Source organism: Armigeres subalbatus, chromosome 2 (assembly GCF_024139115.2).
Source record: "Armigeres subalbatus isolate Guangzhou_Male chromosome 2, GZ_Asu_2, whole genome shotgun sequence".
Lineage (NCBI taxonomy): Eukaryota > Metazoa > Arthropoda > Insecta > Diptera > Culicidae > Armigeres > Armigeres subalbatus.
The window spans coordinates 207,788,449-207,816,269 of record NC_085140.1 but is presented as its reverse complement, the minus strand read 5'-3'; the positions used below and the strand labels follow the sequence as shown (position 1 = coordinate 207,816,269).

Below are 27,821 nucleotides of genomic sequence, written 5' to 3'. Positions count from 1 at the left end.
TGATGCTTACAACAAACGACTTCCAAATTTTGTTAATTTCACCATATGTCTGCATGCTTTTAACATTGAGTGCATCGTAGTAACAAGTGAAATCGAAGCTTCTTTGTTTGAACAACTTGTTTGAAGAAATCTCAGCGTGCAAATTTATGACAAATGTTCAGCTTCTGATTTTTAAGAATTTAACGGTAAATCGCAAATGGGCAACTCTATGACTCAAATTTCCAGGGAAAAAAGAGGAATAATAATATAATAAATTAACAATCATTTGTTATAAACTCAAGAATTTTGTAGAGCAACGACTTTTGGGGGAAACAGTATTTTTATGCACCTAAAAGCATAAAAATCGCTTTAACATGGACAAAACGTAAACGTAACGAATCGCAATGTTCACAAGACTTGTAGAGGACACCAATAGATTCCGTATAGAGGTTGTTGCGATAGTTTTTGACGTTTATATCTCATGTTAGATTTTTTTCAAAATTAAAAATAGCCCAAAAACACTAAATCGACTTGAGCCACCTCGAATTTTTATCCGAATTAGCTGAAAATTTGACAGGAGACTTATTTTATCATAAGAATTGTGATTCTGGGCTGACCAGTTGAATTTTTGATACTTTTTGAAAACATGAGGAGGTCTAATATACACGAATGTCTAGACACAACCGATATAGTGCAAGATTATCGCCGTTTTATTGGAATGCTTTACTTAAATGGATCATTTCCTTGATCATTTAATATTTCAAATGTAGTGATCCCATTTTATACTAAAATCCACAAATAGCGTGTACCTCTTTTGAAACTTCGATTCTAGTCGATAGAACTTTGGTTACGCGTGTAGACCCGAGATCTTTCTCCACAGATTTCTTGTAAAGCTGAGACCTTACTGCAGAGATTTCTTGTTCAACTCTGAGGATACTAATATATAAAAGTATAATATTGCAATTAAATTGGAGCGAGCTTAAAATCTGTTGAATTGACTCAAGTAACACATTTCTATCAAATCTGGTGATTGTGACCAAATTCAGACATATAGCAAAAATATTTAAGTACAAGATAGTCCACTCTTCAGTATCCCATACAATCTTTTGGCGAACAGACTGTTTGGACAGAAGCGCCAACTTGTGATGTAAAGTCAAACTAATTTTCAAAAAAACGATCAAGTAAGCATTGCGTTTTCATTGTTTTTTACAACAATATGCAAACATCGATCCAAACGTCAATGTTAGTAGATGAGTTTGCTTCCAGCAGAAAACGAGTTTCGTAAGTGTTTAGCGTGAGCTGTGTTGTAAAGTTATAATTTTCTTGTTCCAGTAGGAGTATTGATCATTAATCTCTTAAATTACAGATGGTCAGTAGGATGACAGTGCCAAATGTTATAACTTATGCTAGCAAAATTATGGAAAGTTCTAGCCAATTTTGAATGGAGAAAGCTAGATGACACCCTTCTCTCCAGAATTATGTTGATCCTTTGATGTAGGGAAGAGTCGGAAGGAAGCTTATATCTCGATACAATTAACGTTTCAGTTCGTTTAAGTTTCAAATTATCGGCTTATAGTACAAATAAATGTTGTGACATCATTCACATCATTCAATTCATTTGTTAACCCCGAAAATTAAAAAAAAAACGTTAGGGATTTATTCATTTTTGACTTACGACTTACATCCACTATGGTCTATCCAAAGTCTTTGATCTGTCGCCCCTCACTGAGTGGTCAAATGGAGCCACGGATTAATCAAAGTCAATGGCGATGCCTTAACTAAAATATATCTGTTCAACGAATTTATGTAAATGATGGGCAAAAATGCAAGGAATTGCTATATTTCGTTTAACCTACACGACTGTGATTATTTTATTGTTTCGTTGAACAGATGAGTTTTCAGGTTATGAAGCACTATTCTCATCCATCCATCTGTATGATATCTAGAAATTTTTTGATTAAGGCAGTAAAGACAAAATTGCATCAGCTGGGATTCCCAACTTGATTCTGCTGTTCGTTTGTAGTTTGTAGTTGACGTTTTGGTTTGTTTTGGTTTGCTATCTCAGAATCGCATCGTCGCGTTTCAGTATACGTCGCGCCGCAGTGAGTGATATTCGTTCATTGAAGCGCCTCAACGCGTTTACTGCGATTGAATAGTTCGACCGCCATCCGTTGGAGCGCTACAATGCATGTTCGCCTGTTTTTCACAAGAGTGGGCTATATTGTTAATATATAATATTTGCATATAGGGACATACTGGTCGTAAGACGATCATACGATTCTCTTTTGAAATTTCGCCACAAGAAAATGATTTTCATACGATTCACTAATGGAATGCATTTTATACGACAATCTTATGAAAAATTTTATGTTCGTTTAAAAAAAAGTGTAACCTGGTTTCGAACCGTGGACCGTCGTGATTAGGAGGCGTGAGATCACACCAACACCCACCGACGTTCAGGGAAACGTCTTGTTGGATATACAATAAAAAGATTAATTTGACCGAAATATGATCTTAATATTTTCATAGTTCAATTCTTATGAAACATTCTCATAAGTTTGGTCGTATGAAATACTTACGACCAGTATGCTCAGTGTATAAGTTTCGACACCTGACTTGGAACATATGTGCTACTCGAGGGATTGTGTTTTACTTCCGAAACATACAATCTATCGCAACACTACCACCATATTAGCTGCAGATAAAATGGAACACAAGATTGTCTGTATTCTCTGCATATGAAAACAAAGAGTTATCGCTATTCTCTTTTGTTGCTTGTTTATTTTTTTGCATTTTTCAGCGACAATTAAACTACTTGACACATCCACACATATCACGAACACAAAAGCGAAAGGCTACAAAAAACACACTCTCATATTCCTTTCGTGTGGTTTCAGTCAGGAGAGGCTTAATTCAATAACAAAAACATTTCATACAGTAACCATAGAGGAGTGTATAGCGTCACCGCATCTCTCTGACGGTTTTGTTCATGCTCTAGGTTCGAATCCTGGTGACAGCCATGGGAGGGGGAAGGGGGTGGGGCATTTTAAAGAGACTAAAGGTGTTCGGCCGTACGGCACACTATTTTTTGTACACACATACACGCTCACATGCACACATATAGCCTAAAGAGACTAATAGAAATTTTTGGATTTGGGCAAAGCTTCTTAGTTGTCGACCAAGTGTGACTAAGAAGGACGGCAGGGCTGTATGACCCAAGTATCCCAAAATAAACTATTTTTTCATGCGGTTTGAAAATTGGATTTTAGGGGAACAAATCAATACTTCCAATACGAAACTGGGACCAGTCTGGGTGCTGGTATAGCGAATCCGCACCAGCGGGAGCGCAAAATGTTGGCTTTGGGGAGTTGATAGTAACCAACAGTGCATCATTGAGACCCATGTGGGCGGTAGCAGTGCGAAACCGCACCTGCGAGAGCGCAAAATGTTGGCTTTGGGGGGTTGATAGTAGCCAACAGTGCATCATTGAGACCCATGTGGGCGGTAGCAGTGCGAATCCGCACCTGCGGGAGCGCAAAATGTTGGCTTTGGGGGGTTGATAGTAACCAACAGTGCATCATTGAGACCCATGTGGGCGGTAGCAGTGCGAATCCGCACCTGCGGGAGCGCAAAATGTTGGCTTTGGGGGGGTTGATAGTAACCAACAGTGCATCATTGAGACCCATGTGGGCGGTAGCAGTGCGAAACCGCACCTGCGAGAGCGCAAAATGTTGGCTTTGGGGGGTTGATAGTAACCAACAGTGCATCATAGAGACCCATGTGGGCGGTAGCAGTGCGAATCCGCACCTGCGGGAGCGCAAAATGTTGGCTTTGGGGGGTTGATAGTAACCAACAGTGCATCATTGAGACCCATGTGGGCGGTAGCAGTGCGAATCCGCACCTGCGGGAGCGCAAAATGTTGGCTTTGGGGGGTTGATAGTAACCAACAGTGCATCATTGAGACCCATGTGGGCGGTAGCAGTGCGAAACCGCACCTGCGAGAGCGCAAAATGTTGGCTTTGGGGGGTTGATAGTAACCAACAGTGCATCATAGAGACCCATGTGGGCGGTAGCAGTGCGAATCCGCACCTGCGGGAGCGCAAAATGTTGGCTTTGGGGGGTTGATAGTAACCAACAGTGCATCATTGAGACCCATGTGGGCGGTAGCAGTGCGAAACCGCACCTGCGAGAGCGCAAAATGTTGGCTTTGGGGGGTTGATAGTAACCAACAGTGCATCATAGAGACCCATGTGGGCGGTAGCAGTGCGAATCCGCACCTGCGGGAGCGCAAAATGTTGGCTTTGGGGGGTTGATAGTAACCAACAGTGCATCATTGAGACCCATGTGGGCGGTAGCAGTGCGAATCCGCAGCTGCGGGAGCGCAAAATGTTGGCTTTGGGGGGGTTGATAGTAACCAACAGTGCATCATTGAGACCCATGTGGGCGGTAGCAGTGCGAATCCGCACCTGCGGGAGCGCAAAATGTTGGCTTTGGGGGTTGTTAGTAACCAACAGTGCATCATTGAGACCCATGTGGGCGGTAGCAGTGCGAATCCGCACCTGTAGGAGCATTTTAAAGAGACTGTAAAGGTGTTCGGCCGTACGGCACACTATTTTTTGTACACACATACACGCTCACATGCACACATATAGCCTAAAGAGACTAATAGAAATTTTTGGATTTGGGCAAAGCTTCTTAGTTGTCGACCAAGTGTGACTAAGAAGGACGGCAGGGCTGGATAGTTTTAATCAATGCTACATATAGGCATCATTTCAAGAAAAATCTGGGTCATGTAGGTCCGTTATATGCTATATCAAATATAAATATGCTTAGAATACAGAGCCTTCTATCGAAATTTTGGCTTCCGAGCGGTTTTATAAGCATTCCACCACTCCTAAATAAATAGGAAAAGCAAAAACAAAATTTTTTGTTCGGTTTTTTTTTTGCTTCGATAGTACGTACGCTTCGATAGTACGTAACGTACACTAAAATTACGCAGGTGTACGTACTATCGAGGTACATATGCCTGTAAATGCCAGAAATCTATCTAAACGCATTTTGGGAGCGGTTTCGCAGGTTTCCGATCATATGAAAGAAGAACTGCCTGGGGAAAAGGGGAATAGCAAGGCGCATGCTTTTTCCAGAGTTGAGTTGCTGTTAGTAACGCATTCTGTTAGGTCAATAGTTTTTTGCATTGGTAAATTTGTGATATGGCAGACCTAGATTATCCTGGTACGTTGTAGAGCTAATAGATACAACTAAAAATAAGCATACAAAACAATAATTAGACCTGCATTTCAGAAATCAATCCGGCTAACGAGCTGGAGAAACGCGTTGCTGATGCTTTTCTCATATTTGACCACCACAGCAATAAAACGGTTGATGTGCGCGAAGTTGGAACTATTTTACGATTTTTGGGTTAGTTTTAATGCATAGAACTATTCATGTGTAATTTTGAAATCGTTTTTTTTCAGGCTGTGTTCCAACGGAAGCAGACGTAAACGAAGTAATTTCTGCCACTGAGTTTGAAGACTCGAATGGTACGGTCCATATCTCGAGATTCCTACCGTATGTTAGTCAACTGATTGCAGAGCATAAGTAAGTCATGTGATCTCGTTATGAATTTAATCTCGACATACCTTATCCCATTTCAATGCACTAGACTTGAGCCCGCCCCACCGGAGAAACTTCTGAAAGCATTTCGCGTTTTGGACCAAGAGGGAAGAGGGTTCGTTGATCGGGAGTATATGACAAAGTTGATTACGGAAGAAGGGGAACCATTCACTGCAGAAGAGCTCGAAGAAATGATGGCCGTTGCCGTTGATATGGCTACCGATAAAATTCCTTACGAAAATTATCTGAACCAACTTTTGGTAAGAAATATTTCATTATTCATTCTATTTTAAATTATTAAAAAATTATTTAATTCAAAAGTATGAACCTCAAGATTCAATCTATACATTGGCCGATCAGTTCAAGAATCAAATCAAACGCAGAACCATTTTTAAATTTTATAGGCGATAATTTCATTGTGTCTTTTCAGGTTGACTTCTAAGCTCAATAAATGGAGGAAATTATATTTTGCCGAACAGATTTTACTGTAACTATTTTTCCGAACTGTACCTTAATTTCCATAGACTCTTGGCTCCGTTCTGATTCCTCAAAATTTAGATAACGTGGGGGGGTTTTATATCCAAAATCACCCCCGTGGTTACGCCACTGAAGAGGTTCTCCATCTCTCAGACCTTCTATTGTATCAAGATCTGCTAGTTACTGACGCCTACTACCTACTTTGGATAGTTGGAGTTTCTGCTTGTTTTTTTAAAATAATTATTATGAAATGATAAGCCTTCTTACCGTTTCTACCAAATATAAAAAAAAGTTTTATGATTTCGCTTCTATCACGCCTAAGGGGCCATCCACAAAGTACGTCACGCGTTTAGGGAAGAGGGGGTTTCAAGAAGCGTGACGATCCTTACAATTTTTTTTAGAGAATTAATACAAAAAGCTTGACGAAGGGGAAGGGGGGTTCAAAAATTACCGTTTCTCGTGTGACGTACTTTATGGATCTTTCCTAAGTTTTATATTAGCATAAGCATTGAGCAATTCGCACAAATTCGTAGGTGGTACTCAAGCCTACACGGTGTCTCTATGGGATAATATTATTTTATAAAAATCAGTATCTCTGAAACACCCACCACGCGAAAGTGTATAGTCTCCTCTTTCATGTCGTGGGTAAACTAAAATGTTCTATCGGGGGATCTAGAACAATTTTTCGGTATTTTTAGTGCAAACTCCATATAAATCTTATTCACCACCAAACTCACCTCCACCAAAAATGTATGGAAAAATGACCCCCGATAGAACATTTTATAATTACACTCAATTAAGTTTCTTTGGACAAAGACACCGTGCCAGGACTATTGTATGAGAGTAGAATCACTTTCATCCGTTACTACAGATATTGATTTGGGACTAATCATTATCTCTTAGATGGAGCAATTCACTCTCCAATAATCGAGATCTGTCCTGGGCACGTCCTTGCGAATGCTGAGGAAGGGAAAGGATGGTTAGTTGGACACCTACTTAAGAAATATGCAGAGAACTCTACGACCTCTGCCACGGGAGGTTTTGGAATTGCTAGTGTGGGAGGTTATAACAATAGGATTTTTCGGTAGAACGTGAAACACAGAAAGAACTAAGACAGAAATACAAAGTAGGAAAGGGACGAGCCTGGAATTGAACCCAAGACCTCCTGATTATAAGGCAGAAGCGGTAGCCACTAGACCACCGAGCTCGTCTCTTCCCTAAGTTTTATATTTAGCAAAAAAATATGCAGACAGATACACCTACTGTACTTCAATGCTGTATCTTTTGGACCCACTGCAGTGCCGCGATTTGCATAAGAGTCCCATGTCGATTGTTGACGATTTAGATTTTCTTTAAGAAATGAGCTTAAATGCACTTACATTTGAGATAAACTGATAAAATAATAGGCTTTGTTCTAGAAATTTGAAAATCAAAACCCGCTTGTGTTGTCCCATCTTGCTATTTATTTGCATAACAGTCACATTCTATATTTTGATACACTTTCGCACAAAACATCAATGTAATTATGGTCCATTTAATAGTTCCATAGCAATGTATACAGATGAAGAATATTATGCCAAATTTTTAGAAAGATTGCTGGTTTTATCGATTTATTAGAATTTTTAGAATTTCTCCATGTAAAACGATTTGAAAAATTCAACAGCATATTTCCCAAGTTGAAGAAAACTGACATGGGACGCTTATGCGAATAGGGGCAGTGCACTTCAATGCTATATCACATCGTCGAAGACGATTGGTTGACCTTATGTACAATTATATCTGGCCGCCACTTCTTCTTCTTCTTCTTCATTGGCATTACATCCCCCACTGGGACATTGCCGCCTCGCAGCCTAGTGTTCATTAAGCACTTCCACAGTTATTAACTGCGAGGTTTCTAAGCCAAGTTACCATTTCTGCATTCGTATATCATGAGACTAACACGATGATACTTTTATGCCCAGGGAAGTAGAGACAATTTCCAATCCGAAAATTGTCTAGACCGGCACCGGGAATCGAACCCAGCCACCCTCAGCATGGTCTTGCTTTGTAGCCGCGCATCTTACCGCACGGCTAAGGAGGGCCCGTGATATCCTACGGGAAGGTGCTGCTGGCCGCCACTATCGCATTCTATTGAATATTCGTTGGTGTCGAATAAAGTGTCGTGCTAAAAATCCAGTTTTTGTGAAATTTGCTTTCACCTGCAAATGTTATTCAATTCATTCCCAGCCAACATCAAGTCGTATATGCGTAATGATGAACTTCTCATGTGAAACTTCAAACAGATTTACCTTATGCTGCTAGTATATGGAATTCCGCTGGGAAGTTTATACTCATTTTAAAGGTTTGCAGCTCATCCAAGAACTCCTTGGAATATAGATCTATGGATCAATCAGCGTAATCATGAATTCCCTATGTGTAACTTTGGTCAAATATCTTTATGTGGCCTTATTCTAGTCATTTAGAAACATGCTGTTTTTTTAACTAATTTTTTTTTTAAATTTATTTACAAAGTTTTAGCTGAGAAGTTTATACAAACTGTTTTCAGCCAATTAGCTGGAGAAACTCATGAGTAGGCGAGCAACTTAAAATTAATTCTCTTAAAATCAAATTCTTATCCTATACATCGAATTCAATTTAAATCATATTTCTATGTACCAATTCACGAATTTTTCTTTTAAAAGTGGTAAATTTATTTCACTTTTATTTCATTTGGTAGTGCATTAAATTTCGTAATTCCAGAATAAAATACATTTCTAATAGCTAATTCAGTTCTAGGTAATAATTTTCTCTATTTCTTGTATTAATAGAATGTATGGCGTGAACTTGAATAAGCGGAGTATTACATCTTACATGACCATATTTTATTTTATAAATTACCAATAATACATTATAAATACAAAGGTTATTCAATGAAAGTATTTTTTCGGAGTATATCTGAGCAGTTGGATATAGCATAGGAAGCTTTTTCATTATCTTTATTGCTTTGTTTTGCAATACCTTCAAACTATGTAGTTGCGTAGGGCCAATTGAACCCCAAATACAGCTCATGTAATTTAAATGCGGAACTATAAATGCATTGTACAAATTCCAACAGCTTTGAGTGCTTAAACAACTTCGGGCCTTTTTCAATGCAAAAACTATGGGCAATATTTTATTTCTTATTTTTTCGATGTGAGATTTCCATTTCAAATCATTATCAATGGTTAGACCTAAATAATCTGTTTTCAAAACTTGTTTTAATTCAATTCCTTCAATTGTCAAGGTAAAATTTGGGGTATGTTTTCCCTTACAAAAGAGAAGAAAGTTTGATTTTTCAGTATTTATTCTCATCAAATTAGCTGAAAACCATTGAGGAATAATTTCTAAATCCTGCTGCATTAGTTGCTGTAATTCTGCGATGTGTCTAGCTCTATATTTAAGCACCGCGTCATCTGCATAGCATTGCAATTCGCCATTCAAATCCAGATTAAAAATATCATTCAAAAAAATATTGAACAACAGAGGACCTAAAATTGATCCTTGTGGAACTCCTGTGTTTATAGAAGCAAAGCTACTATTTGAATAGCCAACATTACATAATTGTTTTCGATTGGTCAAATATGACCTTATCAATTCAGTAGAAGCTGACGTTAAACCATAATATTCGATTTTTTTCAAAAGAATGTCATGAGATATACAATCAAACGCTTTAGAGAGATCGATAAATATACATGCTACGTAGTCACCTTCATCTAATCCGTTAATAACATAATTAACAAGTTCCAATGATGCCGACTCGATACTACATTTTGGCATAAAACCAAATTGTTTGTTGCTAATCAGGTTTTTCTGGATCATATGTGTTTTTAGTTGTTGATTCAATATTTTTTCTGGTAATTTGGATAACGATGGTAGAATAGAAATTGGTATGTAATTGATTTTATTTAGTTTGTCTCCCGATTTATATAAAGGAGTAATTCTAGCTTCTTTCAAACAATCATCAAAGTTGGATGACGCTATTATCGAATTTGTTAATTAAACCAATTTCGGAGCTATCTCAACCATATATCTCTTTAATAACTTAACTGAAATTTTATCAGTTCCCACAGTCATTATATTTTGAACTACTCCAACATCAATTAAAAAAAAGGTTAAAGTTTGGGGCACAGGTGGTGGCATAAATCTTTCAAAATCATTAATTGTTATATTTAAAGACCTATTGTTGATTCCAACATTCACAAAATAGTTGTTGAAACACTCCGCTACATCATAATCATTTGATAAAAGGGTTTCATCTTCCCGTAAAGATATTTTTTGATTAGTATGACTGGTAGTAGACTTTTGAAAAATAATCTCTCGTAAGATTGACCAAGTTTTTCTATAATTATTTTGACTATTAGTAATTTGATCAGAGTAGTATTTTTCTTTTGCCATTTTTATTCTGTTACTCAGTTTGTTGCGCTCAAACACATATTTCATGTAGGTACATATTCGTCTTAAATACCGAACCATTGGGCGCGTGTTTATATTTCCTGAATAGATTATTTTTATGATTTATTTCTTGCAAGATTTAATGAGTTATGTATGGTTTTTTTTATTTTATCTTTTCGTTTGTAGACAATTGTCATTTTATTGTTGCTTATTATATTTTGTAGTTCTGAAGTCAAAGTATTGAAATTTTCAGATTTTTGCGCACAAGTTAGTAACAATTGGCTAGGAATATTGTCGTATCTAATTATTGTTTTTTTGAAGCATTGCAGATTATTCTGTAATGGAAGGTGAATACACAAAAGAATAGTTTTGTGATCTGATAAATGAGATTCTGTATCTTTAACCACAAGTTCCATTCTGTATGTAAAATTATTTGTTAGAAAATGATCTATAGTTGTAGCAATTGTATTTGACTGTCGTGTATAGCATAGCGTTTATCCAAACTATTCAATAAAATAAATCCCAAACTCTGTATTCTGATTAAATAATCTTTAACAATTGGATTACTTTGGTCTAACACATTTATGTTAAAATCACCACAGATGTACATATTTTTGTGAATTGATACCACTTTTTCAAATTCGTTCATTAATGATCTCGTGTTCCTTCCAGGGTTATACACACCTAGGCACTTCATATTATAATCAAGTAATTTTATCAAGCGAAAATTGCAATCCTCTACGCAGCTTTTAGATATCAATTGACTTCTCAATCCAGATTGAACGAAAATAGACACTCCTCCACCGCGATTACTTCTACAGGAGTGATACGCATCATACCCTGATAAGTTACAGATTTCTCCCTCATACAACCATGTCTCAGTAAAGACAACTACTTGCACAGTTCCTTGTAAATCTAGTATTAGTTGAAACAAATCATCCATTTTATTCCTACAGCTTCTTGTGTTTAGATGGATTATATTCAAAGAGTTACTAGATAATACGCAATCAGTAGAATAGCGTATATTAACTTCATTTATAATACAATTTTCTTGAGCCATTGATAATCGTGCATATGATAATAAAGAACATAATAGATTGAACAATTGGCACGGCAAATGCTGGGTAAAGCGTACCATTGGTACTTCGCGTACCTGAAGGAATAAAATAGACCCCATCTCGCGGTCCTTAGCCTCTTACCCAGCAACTCCTATCCCTACCTCCTCGCGGTGCTGGCCGGGATACGAGCAACCTTAGGGAAGATCGGGTAACCAACCCCGGTGGGAACTGTGGTCGTATGCTGACAGGGAAGGGGGTTTGCTCCTTCCGGAGGTGCAAATCTTATTGAGCGTCTGTTCTCTATGTCAGGATCGGCTCACAACAGCGTCTGTTCTCCATGTTAGGGGCGGCTGATCATCGTCCGAGTGCCAGCGAGGGACTCTAAGTGAAACTGTGCACCATGGTCCACCGGAAATCAGGAGGAATGGTCCTCCGGAAATTTAGGGGGTTTGGTGTCAGGCCCTGCAAGTCAGCCTTTAAAAATCTTAAGCAACGAACAATCAACAAGAGAGTACGGACCGGAACCATCGGCGAAGACCACTGCGACGAAAAGGGACTAGCGATTGGAAACTCGGTTCGTGGAACTGCAAATCTCTCAACTTCATCGGGAGCACACGCATACTCGCCGATGTGCTCAAGGACCGTGGATTCGGCATCGTAGCGCTGCAGGAGGTTTGTTGGAAGGGATCAATGGTGCGAACGTTTAGAGGTAATCATACCATCTACCAGAGCTGCGGCAACACACACGAGCTGGGAACAGCTTTCATAGTGATGGGCGATATGCAAAGGCGCGTGATCGGGTGGTGGCCGATCAATGAAAGAATGTGCAAGTTGAGGATCAAAGGCCGGTTCTTCAACTTCAGCATAATCAACGTCCATAGCCCACACTCCGGAAGCACTGATGATGATAAGGACGCATTCTACGCGCAGCTGGAACGTGAGTACGACAGCTGCCCAAGCCACGACGTCAAAATCATCATAGGAGACTTGAACGCTCAGGTTGGCCAAGAGGAGGAGTTTAGACCGACGATTGGAAAGTTCAGCGCTCACCGGCTGACGAACGAAAACGGCCTACGACTAATTGATTTCGCCGCCTCCAAGAATATGGCCATTCGCAGCACCTACTCCCAACACAGCCTCCCGTATCGGTACACCTGGAGATCACCACTGCAGACAGAATCACAAATCGACCACGTTCTGATTGATGGACGGCACTTCTCCGATATTATCGACGTCAGGACATATCGTGGCGCTAACATCGACTCTGACCACTATCTGGTGATGGTTAAACTGCGTCCAAAACTATCCGTCATCAACAATGTTCGGTACCGACGACCGCCGCGGTACGACCTAGAGCGACTGAAGCAACCTGATGTCGCCACTGCATACGCGCAGCATCTCGAGGCAGCGTTGCCGGAAGAGGGTGAGCTCGATGGGGCCCCTCTTGAGGACTGCTGGAATACAGTCAAAGCAGCCATTAACGACGCAGCGGAGAACAACGTCGGGTATATGGGTCGAAGTCGACGGAACGATTGGTTCGACGAGTGCAGACAGTTTCTGGAGGAGAAGGACACAGCGCGGGCGGTCGCGCTGCAGCAAGGTACCCGGCAGAACGTGGAACGTTATAGACGGAAGCGGAGACAGCAGACCCGCCTTTTTCAGGAGAAGAAACGCCGCCTGGAAGAAGCGGAGTGCGAGGAGATGGAACAGCTGTGCCGTTCTCAAGATACACGCAAGTTCTATCAGAAGCTCAACGCATCCCGCAAAGGCTTCGTACCGCGAGCCGAAATGTGCCGGGATAAGGATGGGAGCATTTTGACGGACGAACGTGTGGTGATCGAAAGGTGGAAGCAGCACTACGAGGAACATCTGAATGGCGCTGAGAGTACAGGCAGTGAAAGTCAAGGCAGCGGAGGAGATGACAACGTCAGTTCAGCGGACGATGGAAGCCAACCAGCCCCCACCTTGAGGGAAGTTAAGGATGCCATTCAACAGCTAAAGACCAATAAAGCAGCTGGTAAGGATGGTATCGGAGCTGAGCTCATCAAGATTGGCCCGGAAAAGCTGGCCACTTGCCTTCACAAACTGATAGTCAGAATCTGGGAAACCGAACAGCTACCGGAGGAGTGGAAGGAAGGGGTTATATGCCCCATCTACAAGAAAGGCGACAAACTGGAGTGTGAGAACTTTCGAGCGATCACCATCCTTAATGCCGCCTACAAAGTGATATCCCAGATCATCTTCCGTCGTCTGTCACCATTAGTGAACGAGTTCGTGGGAAGTTATCAAGCCGGCTTCGTTGACGGCCGCTCGACAACGGACCAGATCTTTACTGTACGGCAAATCCTTCAAAATGCCGTGAATACCAGGTCCCAACGCACCATCTGTTCGTTGATTTCAAGGCGGCATACGACAGTATAGACCGCGTAGAGCTATGGAAAATTATGGACGAGAAGCTTACCAGACTGATCAAAGCAACGGTGGATGGTGTGCAAAACTGTGTGAAGATTTCGGGCGAACACTCCAGTTCGTTCGAATCGCACCGGGGACTAAGACAAGGTGATGGACTTTCGTGCCTGTTGTTCAACATTGCGCTAGAAGGTGTCATGCGGAGAGCCGGGTGTAACAGCCGGGGTACGATTTTCAATAGATCCAGTCAATTTATTTGCTTCGCGGATGACATGGACATTGTCGGCCGAACATTTGCAAAGGTGGCAGAACTGTACACCCGCCTGAAACGTGAAGCAACAAAAGTTGGACTGGTGGTGAATGCGTCAAAGACAAAGTACATGCTTGTGGGCGGAACCGAGCGCGACAGGGCCCGCCTGGGAAGCAGTGTTACGATAGACGGGGATACCTTCGAGGTGGTCGAGGAATTCGTCTACCTCGGATCCTTGCTAACGGCTGACAACAACGTTAGCCGTGAAATACGAAGGCGCATCATCAGTGGAAGTCGGGCCTACTACGGGCTCCAGAAGAAACTGCGGTCGAAAAGATTCGCCACCGCACCAAATGTGTCATGTACAAGACGCTTATAAGACCGGTTGTCCTCTACGGACATGAAACATGGACAATGCTCGAGGAGGACTTGCAAGCACTCGGAGTATTCGAGAGACGGGTGCTTAGGACCATCTTTGGCGGTGTGCAAGAAGACGGTGTGTGGCGGCGAAGAATGAACCATGAGCTCGCCCAACTCTACGGCGAACCCAGTATCCAGAAGGTAGCTAAAGCCGGAAGGGTACGATGGGCAGGACATGTTGCAAGAATGCCGGACAGCAACCCTGCAAAGATGGTGTTCGCTTCCGATCCGGCAGGTACGAGACGGCGTGGAGCGCAGCGAGCGAGATGGGCAGACCAGGTGCAGAACGACTTGGCGAGCGTGGGGCGTATCCGAGGATGGAGAGATGCGGCCTCGAACCGTGTATTGTGGCGTCAAATTGTTGATTCAGTGTTATCTGTTTAGATGTTAACTAAATAAATGAAATGAATGAGATTGAACAATTAGATTATGAATTAGGCAGATCATGAACATCGTTTACTCGGATTATTTTGGAATTCTCATCTTTCCTCAGAAATACTGAGCCATTTGCAAACCAAACAAAGCGGTAATTGTAATCCTTCTTGAACTTCCGTGTTGCACCCAATATACGCTGGTTGATTGATGTAAGATGATGATTGATGAAAATTTGCTGTTTGACTCCGAGACCTATCTCTTCACACGTGATTGGACGTCCTTTGATGGCATTCATAAATTGCTCCTTCACATAAACGGTAGTACACCGTACCAATACAGGTTGAATATCTTTCTGGTTCTTTGAAGACAGCCGCGAAACCCCAAGGATGTTTGCAGCATTAAACGGAATATCCAACAGTCTTGCGATACTTTCAACCAACATACATAAATTTTCATCATTTGTTTTGATCAGGTTCGATATGAGAAAGTTACTCTCCAGACTTTTCTGTTTAACAACATTAACCTCGTAGTTCAACTCTTCCATGTGGTTACGCAGGGTAGAATTGTCTTCCTTTAGGCATTTGATCTGCTCTGACGTAGAACGTATTTCGTTATCGTGCTCAGAGAGTGTGTGTTTAACGGATTCAAATTCATTCGAAATGAACTGCTGAGAGTCCTTCATCTCTTCAACATCAGATTGTAGCTTGCTGATAGCTCCATCAATACGGCTTGCCACATCGTCGATGCGTTGCATGGTTTGATGAGTCGCATTTGTGATATCTTGTTGGATGAGTTTACGAAGATCTGCTAGAGACAAGATGGAGCTACCTGCGCATGTATGTTGATGTTAGAGATCCAACATTAGATCCATCGTCCATTTGGACAATATTGTTTGGCACATTCATGGTGCGTTGTTGCTTGAGCTTAGCAGATCTGGTGGATGTATTCTGCAAAGTCGCTTCTTCAGGGGAACTGCTTGCCTGCCGTTTTGATTTGCTTTGTTTCGTCATTCGCGATGTTGAATAGTCAATACAAATAACTTGCCAGTAAATATAAGTGGTAGGTACGCTTCACCAGTATTGTAACTCCTACAGTCGAAATGATTTCTCTATGCACATCACTTTAACTGTAGTGTGTATGATCATTTGATCAACCTCTCAGTAACTAACACTTAAGCTGTTATTAGTGTGTTGTTTCACTTTTAGAAATTATCATATAGGCTTTAGATCACTTTCGCGAAGACTATGGCGATAAGGAATGTAATAATATCGTTAACTAATTTTCACGTCTACTCGACACAGTTTATTACATTTTTCTTCTTTTGACAGAAGGATATCTGCATTAATGCTTAACAACCATTTGGTCGGGAAATGGTAAATTTATCTCTCGTATACACCCAATATTTTTTTTTACACGGTTGGTATTCTTTAATTTCCCGGTTCACCTGATTTTTCACAGTTTTTTAAATACCACCTGAATTTTCTTTGATTTTTTGTGAATTTTTTCATGGGGTTAACTCATAGTTTCATTAACGCTCATCGACTAAAACCCACCCGTGTAAAAAAAGAACCGGGTGTATACTGTTGAATCAACTTTGTTTTTTACACTCAACTGAAACGGACCCGACGTCGGTAGATGCTCGCTCTGCATATTTGCTTATTATCTAATACATTATCTAATAACACTATCATCCTTATTGCTATGATACATTTTTTGTTATTATTATTACATTTCAATTGCCTCTGGTAGTTAGGATTTTTTATCTGGTTTCATTGGAACATGAAGGAATTACAATGTTTTAAAATTAAACTAAACATAACCTAATTTGTACTAAGGAGCTAATTTGCAACGATTTTTGTCTAAGATTCATAATTATTTTATTGAACATTTGTCGCAATGTCTCAATATAAGAAATTCTATGAAGTTCATTGGTACTTAACTTTCAACGCGGGATCGTGAGTTCTTTGGTATTGCCTGTGCCTCACATTTAGAATCCGTCTTCTAGCTGAGATCGTCGTCAATAATAATGGAGTTGAATTTAAATTCACATTTAGGAATTGTAATACCTTTGGTTTCGACAATTAAATTTATCAAAGATACGAGAGCATTATCAATATCAATATCAATTTGGTATCGAGAGGAATATCAACATCAAAATTCCTATCGATATACGTTTTATATATATCCCAATCAGCTCTATGATATAGTTAAAAGTAGAGCTTATTGGATTATTATTGGCTTCTTGTGAGATTTCAAACGTCACAGGAAGGTGATCAGAGTCAAAGTCAGCATGAGTTACCATTGGCCGCACAGCTGACTTGAATCCGTTAAAACTAAAACAATTGTCGAAGGATTTCGACTGGAAGAAAACAGAATAATGTCATTCAGGTGTATAAAAGCATCTTGAGTCATTTATCATCATTTACAAGAATTGTAGGTCATCCAAGAATTTTTGAAATATTGATCAAAACAGCGTAATGATGGAATAGTGGAATAGTCATCATTTCCAAGGTAGGGTATCCAGGTAGCGGGGTCTGTAGTCTTGCGAGTAAAGGCGTAAGATTGCCAATCCGGAGATGGTCTCGATTATCGGTCCGGTCTCGGGTGTTTTCGGATGGGAAACATTCTCGGTACACTGGCCATAGTGTGGCCTTGTGCTTGTCACAAAAGATTCATACTCATGCAATGGCTTTCAATAAATAAGGAAATGCTAATAGAATACTAAGTTGAAAAGCAGGCCAAGTTCCAGTTGGAATGTAGAGCCATGAAAGAAGAAGAAGAAGAAGAAGAAGAAGAAGAAGAAGAAGAAGAAGAATAAGAAGAAGAAGAAGAAGAAGAAGAAGAAGAAGAAGAAGAAGAATAAGAAGAAGAAAAAGAAGATGAAGAAGAGGAATAATAAGAACAAGAATAGGAAGAAGAAGAAGGAGAAGAAAAAGAAGAGAGCGCAACGATGAGCTTCTAGAAGCTGGATTTTGCTCACAATCCGTTCGATAAATCTAAGCTCGGAAGTGACACTTCAATTTCGAAGACTTCTTAGTAATGTTTAGTAATGTTTATTGTACGGATTGTGAGAAAAAATCAACTTCCCTGGCCGATCATTCCGGGTTTTAATTACATTCAGTAGGAATATTTTGACGTAGAACTACGTCTGTCTTTTCTATATTGGGGTACACTTTAAAATTGCAAAAAATCGAAAAACGTCACGAAAATATGATAGACTTTGATCGTTAATATCTCAGCCATTTCTCGATGGATTTTCAATTTTCTTGGACCATTCGATCAAGGAAGAGTCAACGCTTCATTCCCGATGTACACTGAAGTCGTTTTTTACGCGGTTGTTTTTTACACGAATCGCTTTTTATGGGTTTTTTTCACTCGAATTTCGGGATTTCTGCGGTTCATTCAGACATACTTTGGAATTTACGCAGGGTTTAACTTTGTTTTAATTCACGTGGCCCATATAATCGGCACAAAAAATGACTCCAGTGTATTATAATATATACGTATGATAATATTTAGTATTGAAACTTGCTAACAGTTTAGGAATTGGTTTCGGTGATTCAGTCAATCTCATAAGTGCATTGCAAGCTTCTTCTTCCATAGCACTACATTCCAACTGGAACTTGGCCTGCTTTTCAACTTAGTAATCTATTAGCATTTATATAGTTATTGATTAAAAGCTTTCCTTGCCCTTGCCTTGCATTAGTATATATCTTGTGTGGTAAATACAACGGATACACTATGTCCAGGGTGTGAGAATGTTTCCCACCTGAAACATCCTAGATCGCATCGAGAATCGATCTCGTCATCTCCGGATTCTGCGCCTTTGTTCTCAAGGCTAACTGGGAACCTCAAGGCCACTTACAGGACTTTTAACTCGTTTTTGCTAACTTACACGCGCGTTTTCTCTGTAAAACATGGGGTCGTTTGACGACAGCTGCTCGCTTACGTCTATTGATGCCAGTAGAGAGGCTCGGAATCTTTTTCGCTGCTGCAGTAAATGCGTTCTGGTAATCTTTCTTCGGCTCTTGGTGTCTGCTGGAGAAAATGCAAAGTCCGACTCCTCACGTGAAGGAATGATAATTATTATCAATAAACTCTCAAACTGTCAAGCAGCGGCCAAGGCAGCGCAGCGGTACACTATCAGCCAGATTTTTGGAATTATCATTTGATAACTTCGCAGGTGTGAAAAGTAGGCGAGTTGTTGTTGGCGATAACTTTTCAAATCTTGCAACACAAAATTATTATTTTAATGTAAACCAAACTAATCTAATACCAATTTAATGTGAACAATGAAGCTTAATCGAATGTTTGGCATTTTATTTTGATGTTATGTAGGGAAAAAAGTACAAAGTAGCATTCATCAATAATGCTTCGAATCAAGATACAATTATCGAACGATTCTTACTCTCTAGCGAGTTTTTATTAATTGATTATTTTGGATATGTGATCGCTTGAAAGTGTTATTCATCCTCGTTTATTTGAAAAAAATGTTTTTATCATCCTTTTTAAATGTTATTTTAAAATCTCACTCAATCTCAGGAGAGCAGGATAAACAGCGAAAACAGATTCACCCTGGGCTTGAAAAACGCTTGCTTTGATCTCATCGAACAGAAAAGTCGAAAACCTGTACATTACAAACAGCTACGTAGTTCAACGTCACCTTTGCGTACAACCCGATTGGGCTGCACCTTTGAGTTTTTTTGTAATATGTTGTTTCTAAAAGAGATGTAGAATTCAGCATCGTCAATTGCCGGATAATTGCAATCTGCAAGTAAACTGATAACATGGAACACATCAGATCACGGTAAATATTTGAATACCACATAAACAGGCGTTATCAATCGTCGTAATTCATTGCTGAAGTATTTCATTTTAATAAGCTCCAAGCGCATCGCTTCCAAATACCCACATGGACTATGCTCATGGAGGTGTGTCTATTACCATGCTATAAAAAAATTGTGGAAGTATAATGAGCTTGTATACTAATACTAAGCTCAGAGAAAACCGGCTTGCGACAACAACAACCTGTTGCCGGATAAACACGGCCAAATATCTCAAAGCATTCAGTTTCAGTTCGACCGTAAAGCAAGAAAGAAGGTTCTCGCCAACGCTGTCGATTATCACCACCGAACTGCGGTTTCGCTATCATTTGACTTTGATTCTGACTTTTCTGGTCAGTAATAATAACAATTTGCGCACCATGAAATCGTTCGTCGCCGTACCCGAAAACAATGACTTTCCTATCCAGAACCTGCCGTACGGTGTATTCTCCACCCAAGAAGATGTGAGTATGTTTGAAGGATGATGTTTTTCTCCAATAACGAGTTGGATATATTTTTTTGTTGTTTGAAATGAAACCAGTCTCGCCACCGGTTGGGTGTCGCCATCGGGGAGCTCATTCTGGACCTTGGAGCCGTGAAAAGTTTCTATCCCGTGCAGTTTCATGTAAGTTGTGTATCATTCAAATAAGGCTACACCATACTAAAATCTCCAAAAATGTTTACTTTTTAAATAATGGCTTTGAATTTTGTTTGTTCTATATCTTTACAATAATGTTTGCCATATGTGAAGTTTTTGTTATCACCAAAATAAATGATGATATAAAAGACTTGAATAAGACAAAATAACTAAATGATATCTTGTTGAGATTGCAAAACTTATCTGTCATCTCTTATACTTATAACATCGGCTACGGATAACATCGACACAGCGGATTTTTGCAGTTCTATCAATCCATGTGGCATTCTTATAATGATTGACTATCTTGAATTACTTTAATAACATGTGAACAAGGGTTTCTATCGACTAATAAGATAGTATAATGGCATGAATATAGCAAACATTGTTTCATTTCCATGTTTTTGCATATGTTGATATAGTTTCTACGTTAAATATAATAAATGTAAATATTCACAAAAATCTGCGTACTTATGATCGGTTTTCTCAAATCTATTTTTCGTCACTAACATCTCTTTGCTTTGAGTGATTAAAGTGAAAAGCATTATTTTATTACTTTTGCGATATAGTGAAGAACTAATGCTTTTGTTAGTTAAAATTCACCATCATAACGTGAGGCAGTCAGCTTAGTTTAGTCATTCATCTATTTCTATATATGCAGTAAAGGCTTTCTTTTCTCTTGAAAATATTTTCCCGTTTCCAGGATGCACTAACGGCAACCGTATTGAACCCACTCATGGCCCTAGGCTACGATGCATGGGCCGAAGTGCGTCAAATCACTCAAAACCTCCTACTGGAAGGTTCAGAATTGCACAAAAACCAGAAGCTTCAGCTCACGGCCCTTGTTCCGCAATCAGCCGTCCAGATGCATTTGCCTGCCAACATTGGTGATTATACTGACTTTTACTCGTCCATCCACCACGCGACCAACGTTGGTATTATGTTCCGAGGCAAAGACAATGCTCTCATGCCAAACTGGAAGCACCTTCCCGTAGGATATCACGGTCGCGCCAGTTCGGTGGTTGTGTCGGGAACACCAGTTCGCAGACCACTCGGTCAAACGCTGCCAGTTGATGGAGCGGATCCAGCGTTCGGCCCATGCCGTTTATTCGATTTTGAACTGGAAATGGCATTCTTTGTCGGAGGCCCACCAACTCAACTCGGCGAACGAGTCACCACCGAAGAAGCCGCAAAACGTGTCTTTGGCTTTGTGCTGATGAACGATTGGAGTGCTCGCGACATTCAAAAGTGGGAATACGTTCCTTTGGGACCGTTTACGGCGAAAAATTTGGGAACGACCATCTCTCCATGGGTCGTCACTGTTGCAGCGCTGGAACCGTACAAAGTGGAAAATTTTCCGCAGGTACCCGAACCATTCCCATACCTGCGACACGAGCAAAAATTCAACTTCGACATCAAACTGGAAGTGGACATTAAGCGTAAGAATTTTGTTTGTCTTGTATGACCGTTCGATGCCGAACCGGTTTGTTGCCGGGCGGCGACAGAAAAAATTTGAATATCATTAATTGTTGTTCTTCGATATGTTTCTTCTATAGCTGCTAAGGGTGTCTCGACTACTGTCTGCCGGTCGAACTATAAAAACCTGTATTGGACGGCGCTGCAGCAAATCGCGCATCACACTGTTACCGGCTGCAATGTGAACCCAGGTGATTTAATGGCATCTGGTACAATCAGCGGCGACGCCTCGGACTCATTTGGATCGATGTTAGAGTTGAGCTGGAAGGGTACCAAACAGGTACAACTACTGGGCGGAGAAAGTAGGAAATTTCTGCAGGACAATGACGAAGTCTTAATCCGCGGTCACTGCCAGAACGACGAAGTGAGGATTGGATTTGGGTCGTGTACTGGAGTGGTTCTACCAGCGAAACCGTTTGAATAAGATGTTTTTGGAAATGCAAAGCACAATGAAATAATTGTTACCATTATGAGTTTTGGAAATAAAATAAGAAGCATAAACCTATTTTATGTTACTCGACTTATATTAACACGGGGAATATTATAGAGAATTGTAGAGGAATTCATTTACGGTGAATTTCACCGAAATTATAGTAGCAGAACTTCATATTCGGTAAATCTATATCTATATAAATAAAATGAGTCTAGAATCCCTTCCTGACGATTTGACGAAGCCTGTAATAAAGCAACTTTTTTCTCTCCTCAACGTTCTGCACTTGGTCCGCAGTTTGTTTTTGCGAAGCCTGTTCTTTACGCACTGTTGTAATGCCTTCTAGCATGGTCTGTGCTAAAATTGCTGAATAGAATAATTGGGATGGGGATGGGAAGAAGATGAAGATTGTCCCCAAAGAATCGCAAGGCGGGTTAAGCATTCAAAAATCCGTCATCGATGCCCCATCATTGCTCATTATTTTTCGTGCCGTAGAAAAACCTCGCTCGACATCGGCGTTGCCATGTGATGCAACATCGGCGTTGATGTGATGCAGTTTTAGCTCAGTTAGAAGCGCAGCGCTTCTACTTTTCATTTCGATGAGACCCATGTATCCGTTTCGAACCAAGAACACAAATAATAATATTGTATTTGTGCGCTCACTCTAGTCACACCACCACGCTATCCTCATGTATGCACAATGCACATATTAGGTTATATGTTCCCTACTGCCGTTTGCAATGATGATAGTTGGTGATTGTAGGAATGTTGGATGTGCTACATGAATCCCCCAATACTACTATAATGACACTGAATAATATATTCTGGTAACACTGTATGTAATTAATGTCAAATGTAATTTGAACTCGAAATAATTAAAACGTGCTTTTTTGTTTTCTTCAAGTCTCGCGTATTACTCGGATTATTCATTCCTTTTCCGCTGGTTTCGACCACGTTTCGCGTTCTCTGTTGTCTCCAAGGCCCAACAGGTTATAGGCCCAGGGTGCCGGAAGTGGAATAGTGTCCAAGTTCGAGAATCGAGAATAACTGTCCCGAGAGGTGCAAGGTCGGGAAAGTGCCAGTAGTTTCGTTCCGGAGAAAACAAAATGGCGGATGCATTTAAAGTGGTGTTCCCCAAACTCACGAGTGGCAATTATGCATCGTGGAAGTTTCGGATGAAATCGTTGCTCGAACGCGAAGAGCTTTGGGAGGTTATTAACACAGTGAAGCCCGATGATGCCGATGACGATTATGAAGAGTGGAAGAAGAGTGACACTAAAGCTCGAGCGACCATCGCTTTGTTTATCGATGACAGTCAACTTCGTTTTGTTAAGAAAGCGGAAACCGCGAGTGACATGTGGCAAAATCTAAAAAGCTTTCATGAAAAGGCATCCATCGGTACGCAAGCTATGCTTTTACAGAAATTATGCGCGATCAATCTGTGTGAAGGGGGTGCCGTCGAAAAGCATCTTGAAGATGTTGAAAATTTGGTGGAACGACTTGATAATGCGGGTGTCGAGCTGAGTGAGCAACTGCGGGTTATTATGGTGCTACGCAGTTTGCCTTCCTCGTTCAGCAGCTTTGTTACATCGCTGGAGAATCGTCCTCCAGAGGATCTCACCATGGATTTGGTGGTTGCAAGATTGCGCGACGAGTGTCAAAAACGCAGTACGGATTGCGGCAGTGGCAGAAAAGAAGAAAAAGTGCACAAGGCTGAAGCAAAATCAAAAGATGAACAGAAAAATTGTTTCTTCTGCCAACGGCCGGGACATTTTAGAAGAAATTGTCGCAAGTATCTGGCGATGAAGAATAGTGAAAACTCAACCGAATTGAATAAGAAACCGGCTTCGGGACAACAAGCGAAGAAAGTGAAAGCTAAGCGGGTCGTAGCTGACGATACCGTATGCGGTGCCGTGTGTTTCGTTGCTGGTGGCTCTATCTCCGGAGCGTGGATGATAGACAGCGGATGTACGTGCCACATGACGAATGATCGCGAGTTTTTCACGGAGTACAAAAGCGGTGTTGTGGTTGATGTGACCTTGGCGAATGGATCAAAAACAAAGTCTTCTGGTAGCGGAACTGGAATTGTCATGGGAGTAAATGGCGATGGGCAGCGTATGGCGATTACGCTGGAGAATGTGTTGTATGTGCCCGCGTTGGAGGGAGGCTTGATTTCCGTACGAAAATTGGCTGTGAAAGGTTTTACAGTGCTATTCAATGAGAAGAGCTGTGAAATAAGCGTTGGAGATAGTGTTGTTGCGGTTGGCGAGTTGATCGGTGGTCAATATAAGCTAACACAAGCGGAAAAGTGCTTAGCAATAGCGGAGAAAAACCATACGGATCATTGCCAGCACACCTGGCACCGGCGTCTCGGCCATCGAGACATGAATGTGATCAACAACATGCAGCGCAAGGAGCTGGTAACCGGTTTGAAGGTGGCCGATTGTGGAGAGCGCATTGTTTGCGAGTGTTGCTTTAAAGGTAAATTGTCTCGTAAACCATTTCCCTCTGTCTTAGAACGTAAATCGAAACAGGCCATGGATCTCATCCATACAGATCTTTGCGGGCCTATGGAGAACCTGACTCCCAGTGGTAATAGGTATTTCATTACCCTAATCGACGATTTCACACGTTTTTGCGCAGCATTTCTCCTCAAAACGAAAAATGAAGCGGAACAAAATATCAGGGAGTATGTTCGATGGACTGAGAACCTGTTTGGGAGAAAGCCAAAGGTAATTAGATCCGACGGTGGCGGCGAATTTATAGGAGAGAGTCTGCAAACATTCTACCGTGTTGAGGGCATCGAATCTCAGTTTTCCACTCCCTACTCCCCTCAACAAAACGGAGTAGCGGAGCGCAAAAATAGAACGTTACAGGAAATGGCTAACTGTATGTTGTTAGATGCAAAGCTCCCCAAGCGCTATTGGGGTGAAGCCATCCTTACAGCGAACTACGTTCAGAATAGGTTGCCATCGAGGTCCGTCGATAAAACCCCGTATGAGCTGTGGACGGGTACAGTTCCGGATATGACTGACCTGAAGATATTCGGATGCGAGGCATACGTCTACATCCCTGATGCCAAACGAAAGAAATTCGATCCCAAAGCCACAAAGTTAATATTCATCGGTTATTCGGGTAACCACAAGGGCTACCGATTTCTCGATCCGGTCACAAATCGTGTTATCATCAGCCGCGACGCGAAGTTCTTAGAACTCGACAACGGCTCCGAGTATATGGAAGATTCCACAATGGATCCAGGAGGAGCAGTAACGCTGCCTACAAGAGAAGAAGAAACGGAGGTGCTAATTCAGAGTGAGAGTGATAAGAAGGTAGTGCGCGAAGAAGAACAGCAATCAATATATGATGATGCGAATGAGTCGATTGAAAGTGACTTTTATGGTTTCGACGACGAACCAATTGGAGATCAAGTTTTGGACAGAGCTGAACGTCACGGCCGCGGAGTATTGCCGAGACGATACGATGACTTTGTGGTGGGACAAGTATCAATCGATGAGGTACCATGTGATTTTCGAGAGGCGCTAGTGATTCCAGAGTGAAAATGCGCCATGATCGAAGAATTGGAGGCTCATGCAGTGAACAACACATGGGAGCTTGTGCGGCTACCTGCCGGAAAGAAACCTATAGGTGCGAAGTGGGTGTATAAACTGAAACGTGATGATGCTGGTAGAGTAGTCAAGCACAAAGCTCGCATAGTAGCCCAAGGCTATACGCAACTTCCCGGAGTGGATTATACGGAAGTGTTCGCCCCAGTGACACGGCAAACAACTTTGCGCGTGCTACTGGCCATTGCTGGGCAGGGGCAGTTAGAGTTGAAGCAATTCGACGTGAAAACAGCTTATCTCAACGGTACAATCGAGGAGGAGCTGTACATGAAACAGCCTCCAGGATTCGTCAAGAAAGGGAAGGAAAACTTCGTGTGCAGACTCCGAAAAAGCATCTATGGATTACATCAGTCGGCGAGGTGTTGGCATAAAGTTCTACATGCAGCACTACTGGAATTGAAATTCGAACCTTGTGACTCGGATCCGTGTTTGTACATACGCCGCGGTGACATTGTAGTTTATCTACTGGTGTATGTCGATGATTTGATCATCGGAAGCGTAAATAATGAAGAAATCGATATAGTGTTCAATTGCTTGCGTCAAAAGTTCGGAATGACGTCACTTGGTGCCGTCCGGCACTTCCTGGGTTACGAAATATTAAAGGAAGATGGATGTTACACGTTGAGATTGACCCCGTACATCGAAAGTTTGCTCCGGAAGTATAAAATGGAAGATTCGCGACCAGTACAAACACCGATGGAAACAGGATACACTTTGGATAATCCGGACAGCAAGCCGTTCAAAGATCCTACGCTATATCGAAGCTTGGTTGGGGCATTACTGTATCTAGCCGTCAATGCTAGACCAGACTTGTCATTGAGTGTAGGTCTCTTAGGAAGAAAAGTAAGCCAGCCAAATAACATGGACTGGTCTGCAGCAAAGCGTATTCTTCAGTATCTCAACTCAACGAAGGACTGGGGACTACGGTATGTATCGCAAGATAACTGGAAACTAGTTGGATATACTGACTCTGATTGGGCTGGCGACAGGCAGACAAGGCGTTCAACGACAGGTTTTATGTTCTTTTATGGCGACGGTGCGGTTAGCTGGATGAGCAAGGCTCAAGGTTCGGTCGCACTCTCATCTCTAGAGGCGGAATACAATGCGCTCACGTCGGCAAGTCAAGAAGCGATATGGTTGAGGCGTCTGCTGATGGAGCTAGGATATCCCCAAACAGAGCCAACTACAGTTCATGAAGACAATCAGGGGTGTATTAGTTTCGTTAAGGCGGAGAGGGCAAGTGGTCGCGTTAAACACATTGACACCAAACGACACTTCGTCCGTGAGCTATGTGAGCAGAACGTTGTAAGAATTGTATACTGTCCGACTAATCAAATGGTTGCCGACGCTTTGACTAAGCCCGTCGGGCCAACTATAATGAAGCAGTTCGTAAGACGTGTTGGATTGGAGCCATAGGTGGATTCAGCACTCATCCAGGAGGAGTGTAGGAATGTTGGATGTGCTACATGAATCCCCCAATACTACTATAATGACACTGAATAATATATTCTGGTAACACTGTATGTAATTAATGTCAAATGTAACTTGAACTCGAAATAATTAAAACGTGCTTTTTTGTTTTCTTCAAGTCTCGCGTATTACTCGGATTATTCATTCCTTTTCCGCTGGTTTCGACCACGTTTCGCGTTCTCTGTTGTCTCCAAGGCCCAACAGTGATAGCACGAAAAGGCTAGAGGATATGAAAGATGAAATAAAGGTGGTTGAAGAATTTGTGTACTTGGGATCACTGGTGACCTCCGATAATGATACCAGCAGAGAAATTCGGAGACGCATCGGAAATCGTACGTATTTTGGGCTCCGTAAAACGCTCCGATCGAATA

The 27,821-nt window shown here is 41.2% G+C and overlaps 3 protein-coding genes across 4 annotated transcripts; 2 read left to right on the top strand and 1 right to left on the bottom strand.

Annotated features, from left to right (window-relative positions):
- The first annotated feature begins 5,072 nt into the window (after positions 1-5,072).
- Positions 5,073-6,071, top strand: LOC134215814 (dynein regulatory complex protein 8-like). Of its 2 annotated transcripts, none has more exons than XM_062694925.1 (5): positions 5,073-5,211; positions 5,281-5,397; positions 5,454-5,577; positions 5,642-5,852; positions 6,023-6,071. In XM_062694925.1, exons 1-5 carry the CDS (start codon positions 5,190-5,192, stop codon positions 6,032-6,034), a joined length of 486 nt encoding a protein of 161 aa, XP_062550909.1. In that variant the 5' UTR covers positions 5,073-5,189; the 3' UTR covers positions 6,035-6,071. The 2 variants fall into 2 exon arrangements, with proteins under 2 accessions (XP_062550909.1, XP_062550908.1); XM_062694924.1 differs by having other exon boundaries at positions 5,914-6,050.
- Positions 6,072-15,043: 8,972 nt separating this feature from the next.
- LOC134209522 (uncharacterized) lies at positions 15,044-15,745 on the bottom strand. The gene has a single exon (XM_062685503.1). The coding sequence runs from the start codon at positions 15,743-15,745 to the stop codon at positions 15,044-15,046; it is 702 nt and encodes a 233-aa protein (XP_062541487.1).
- Positions 15,746-19,948: 4,203 nt separating this feature from the next.
- On the top strand, positions 19,949-22,432 carry LOC134215813 (fumarylacetoacetase). Its single transcript, XM_062694923.1, has 4 exons — positions 19,949-20,278; positions 20,356-20,439; positions 21,155-21,890; positions 22,008-22,432. The coding sequence occupies exons 1-4, from the start codon at positions 19,964-19,966 to the stop codon at positions 22,349-22,351; spliced, it is 1,479 nt and encodes a 492-aa protein (XP_062550907.1). The 5' UTR covers positions 19,949-19,963; the 3' UTR covers positions 22,352-22,432.
- The last annotated feature ends 5,389 nt before the right edge of the window (positions 22,433-27,821 follow it).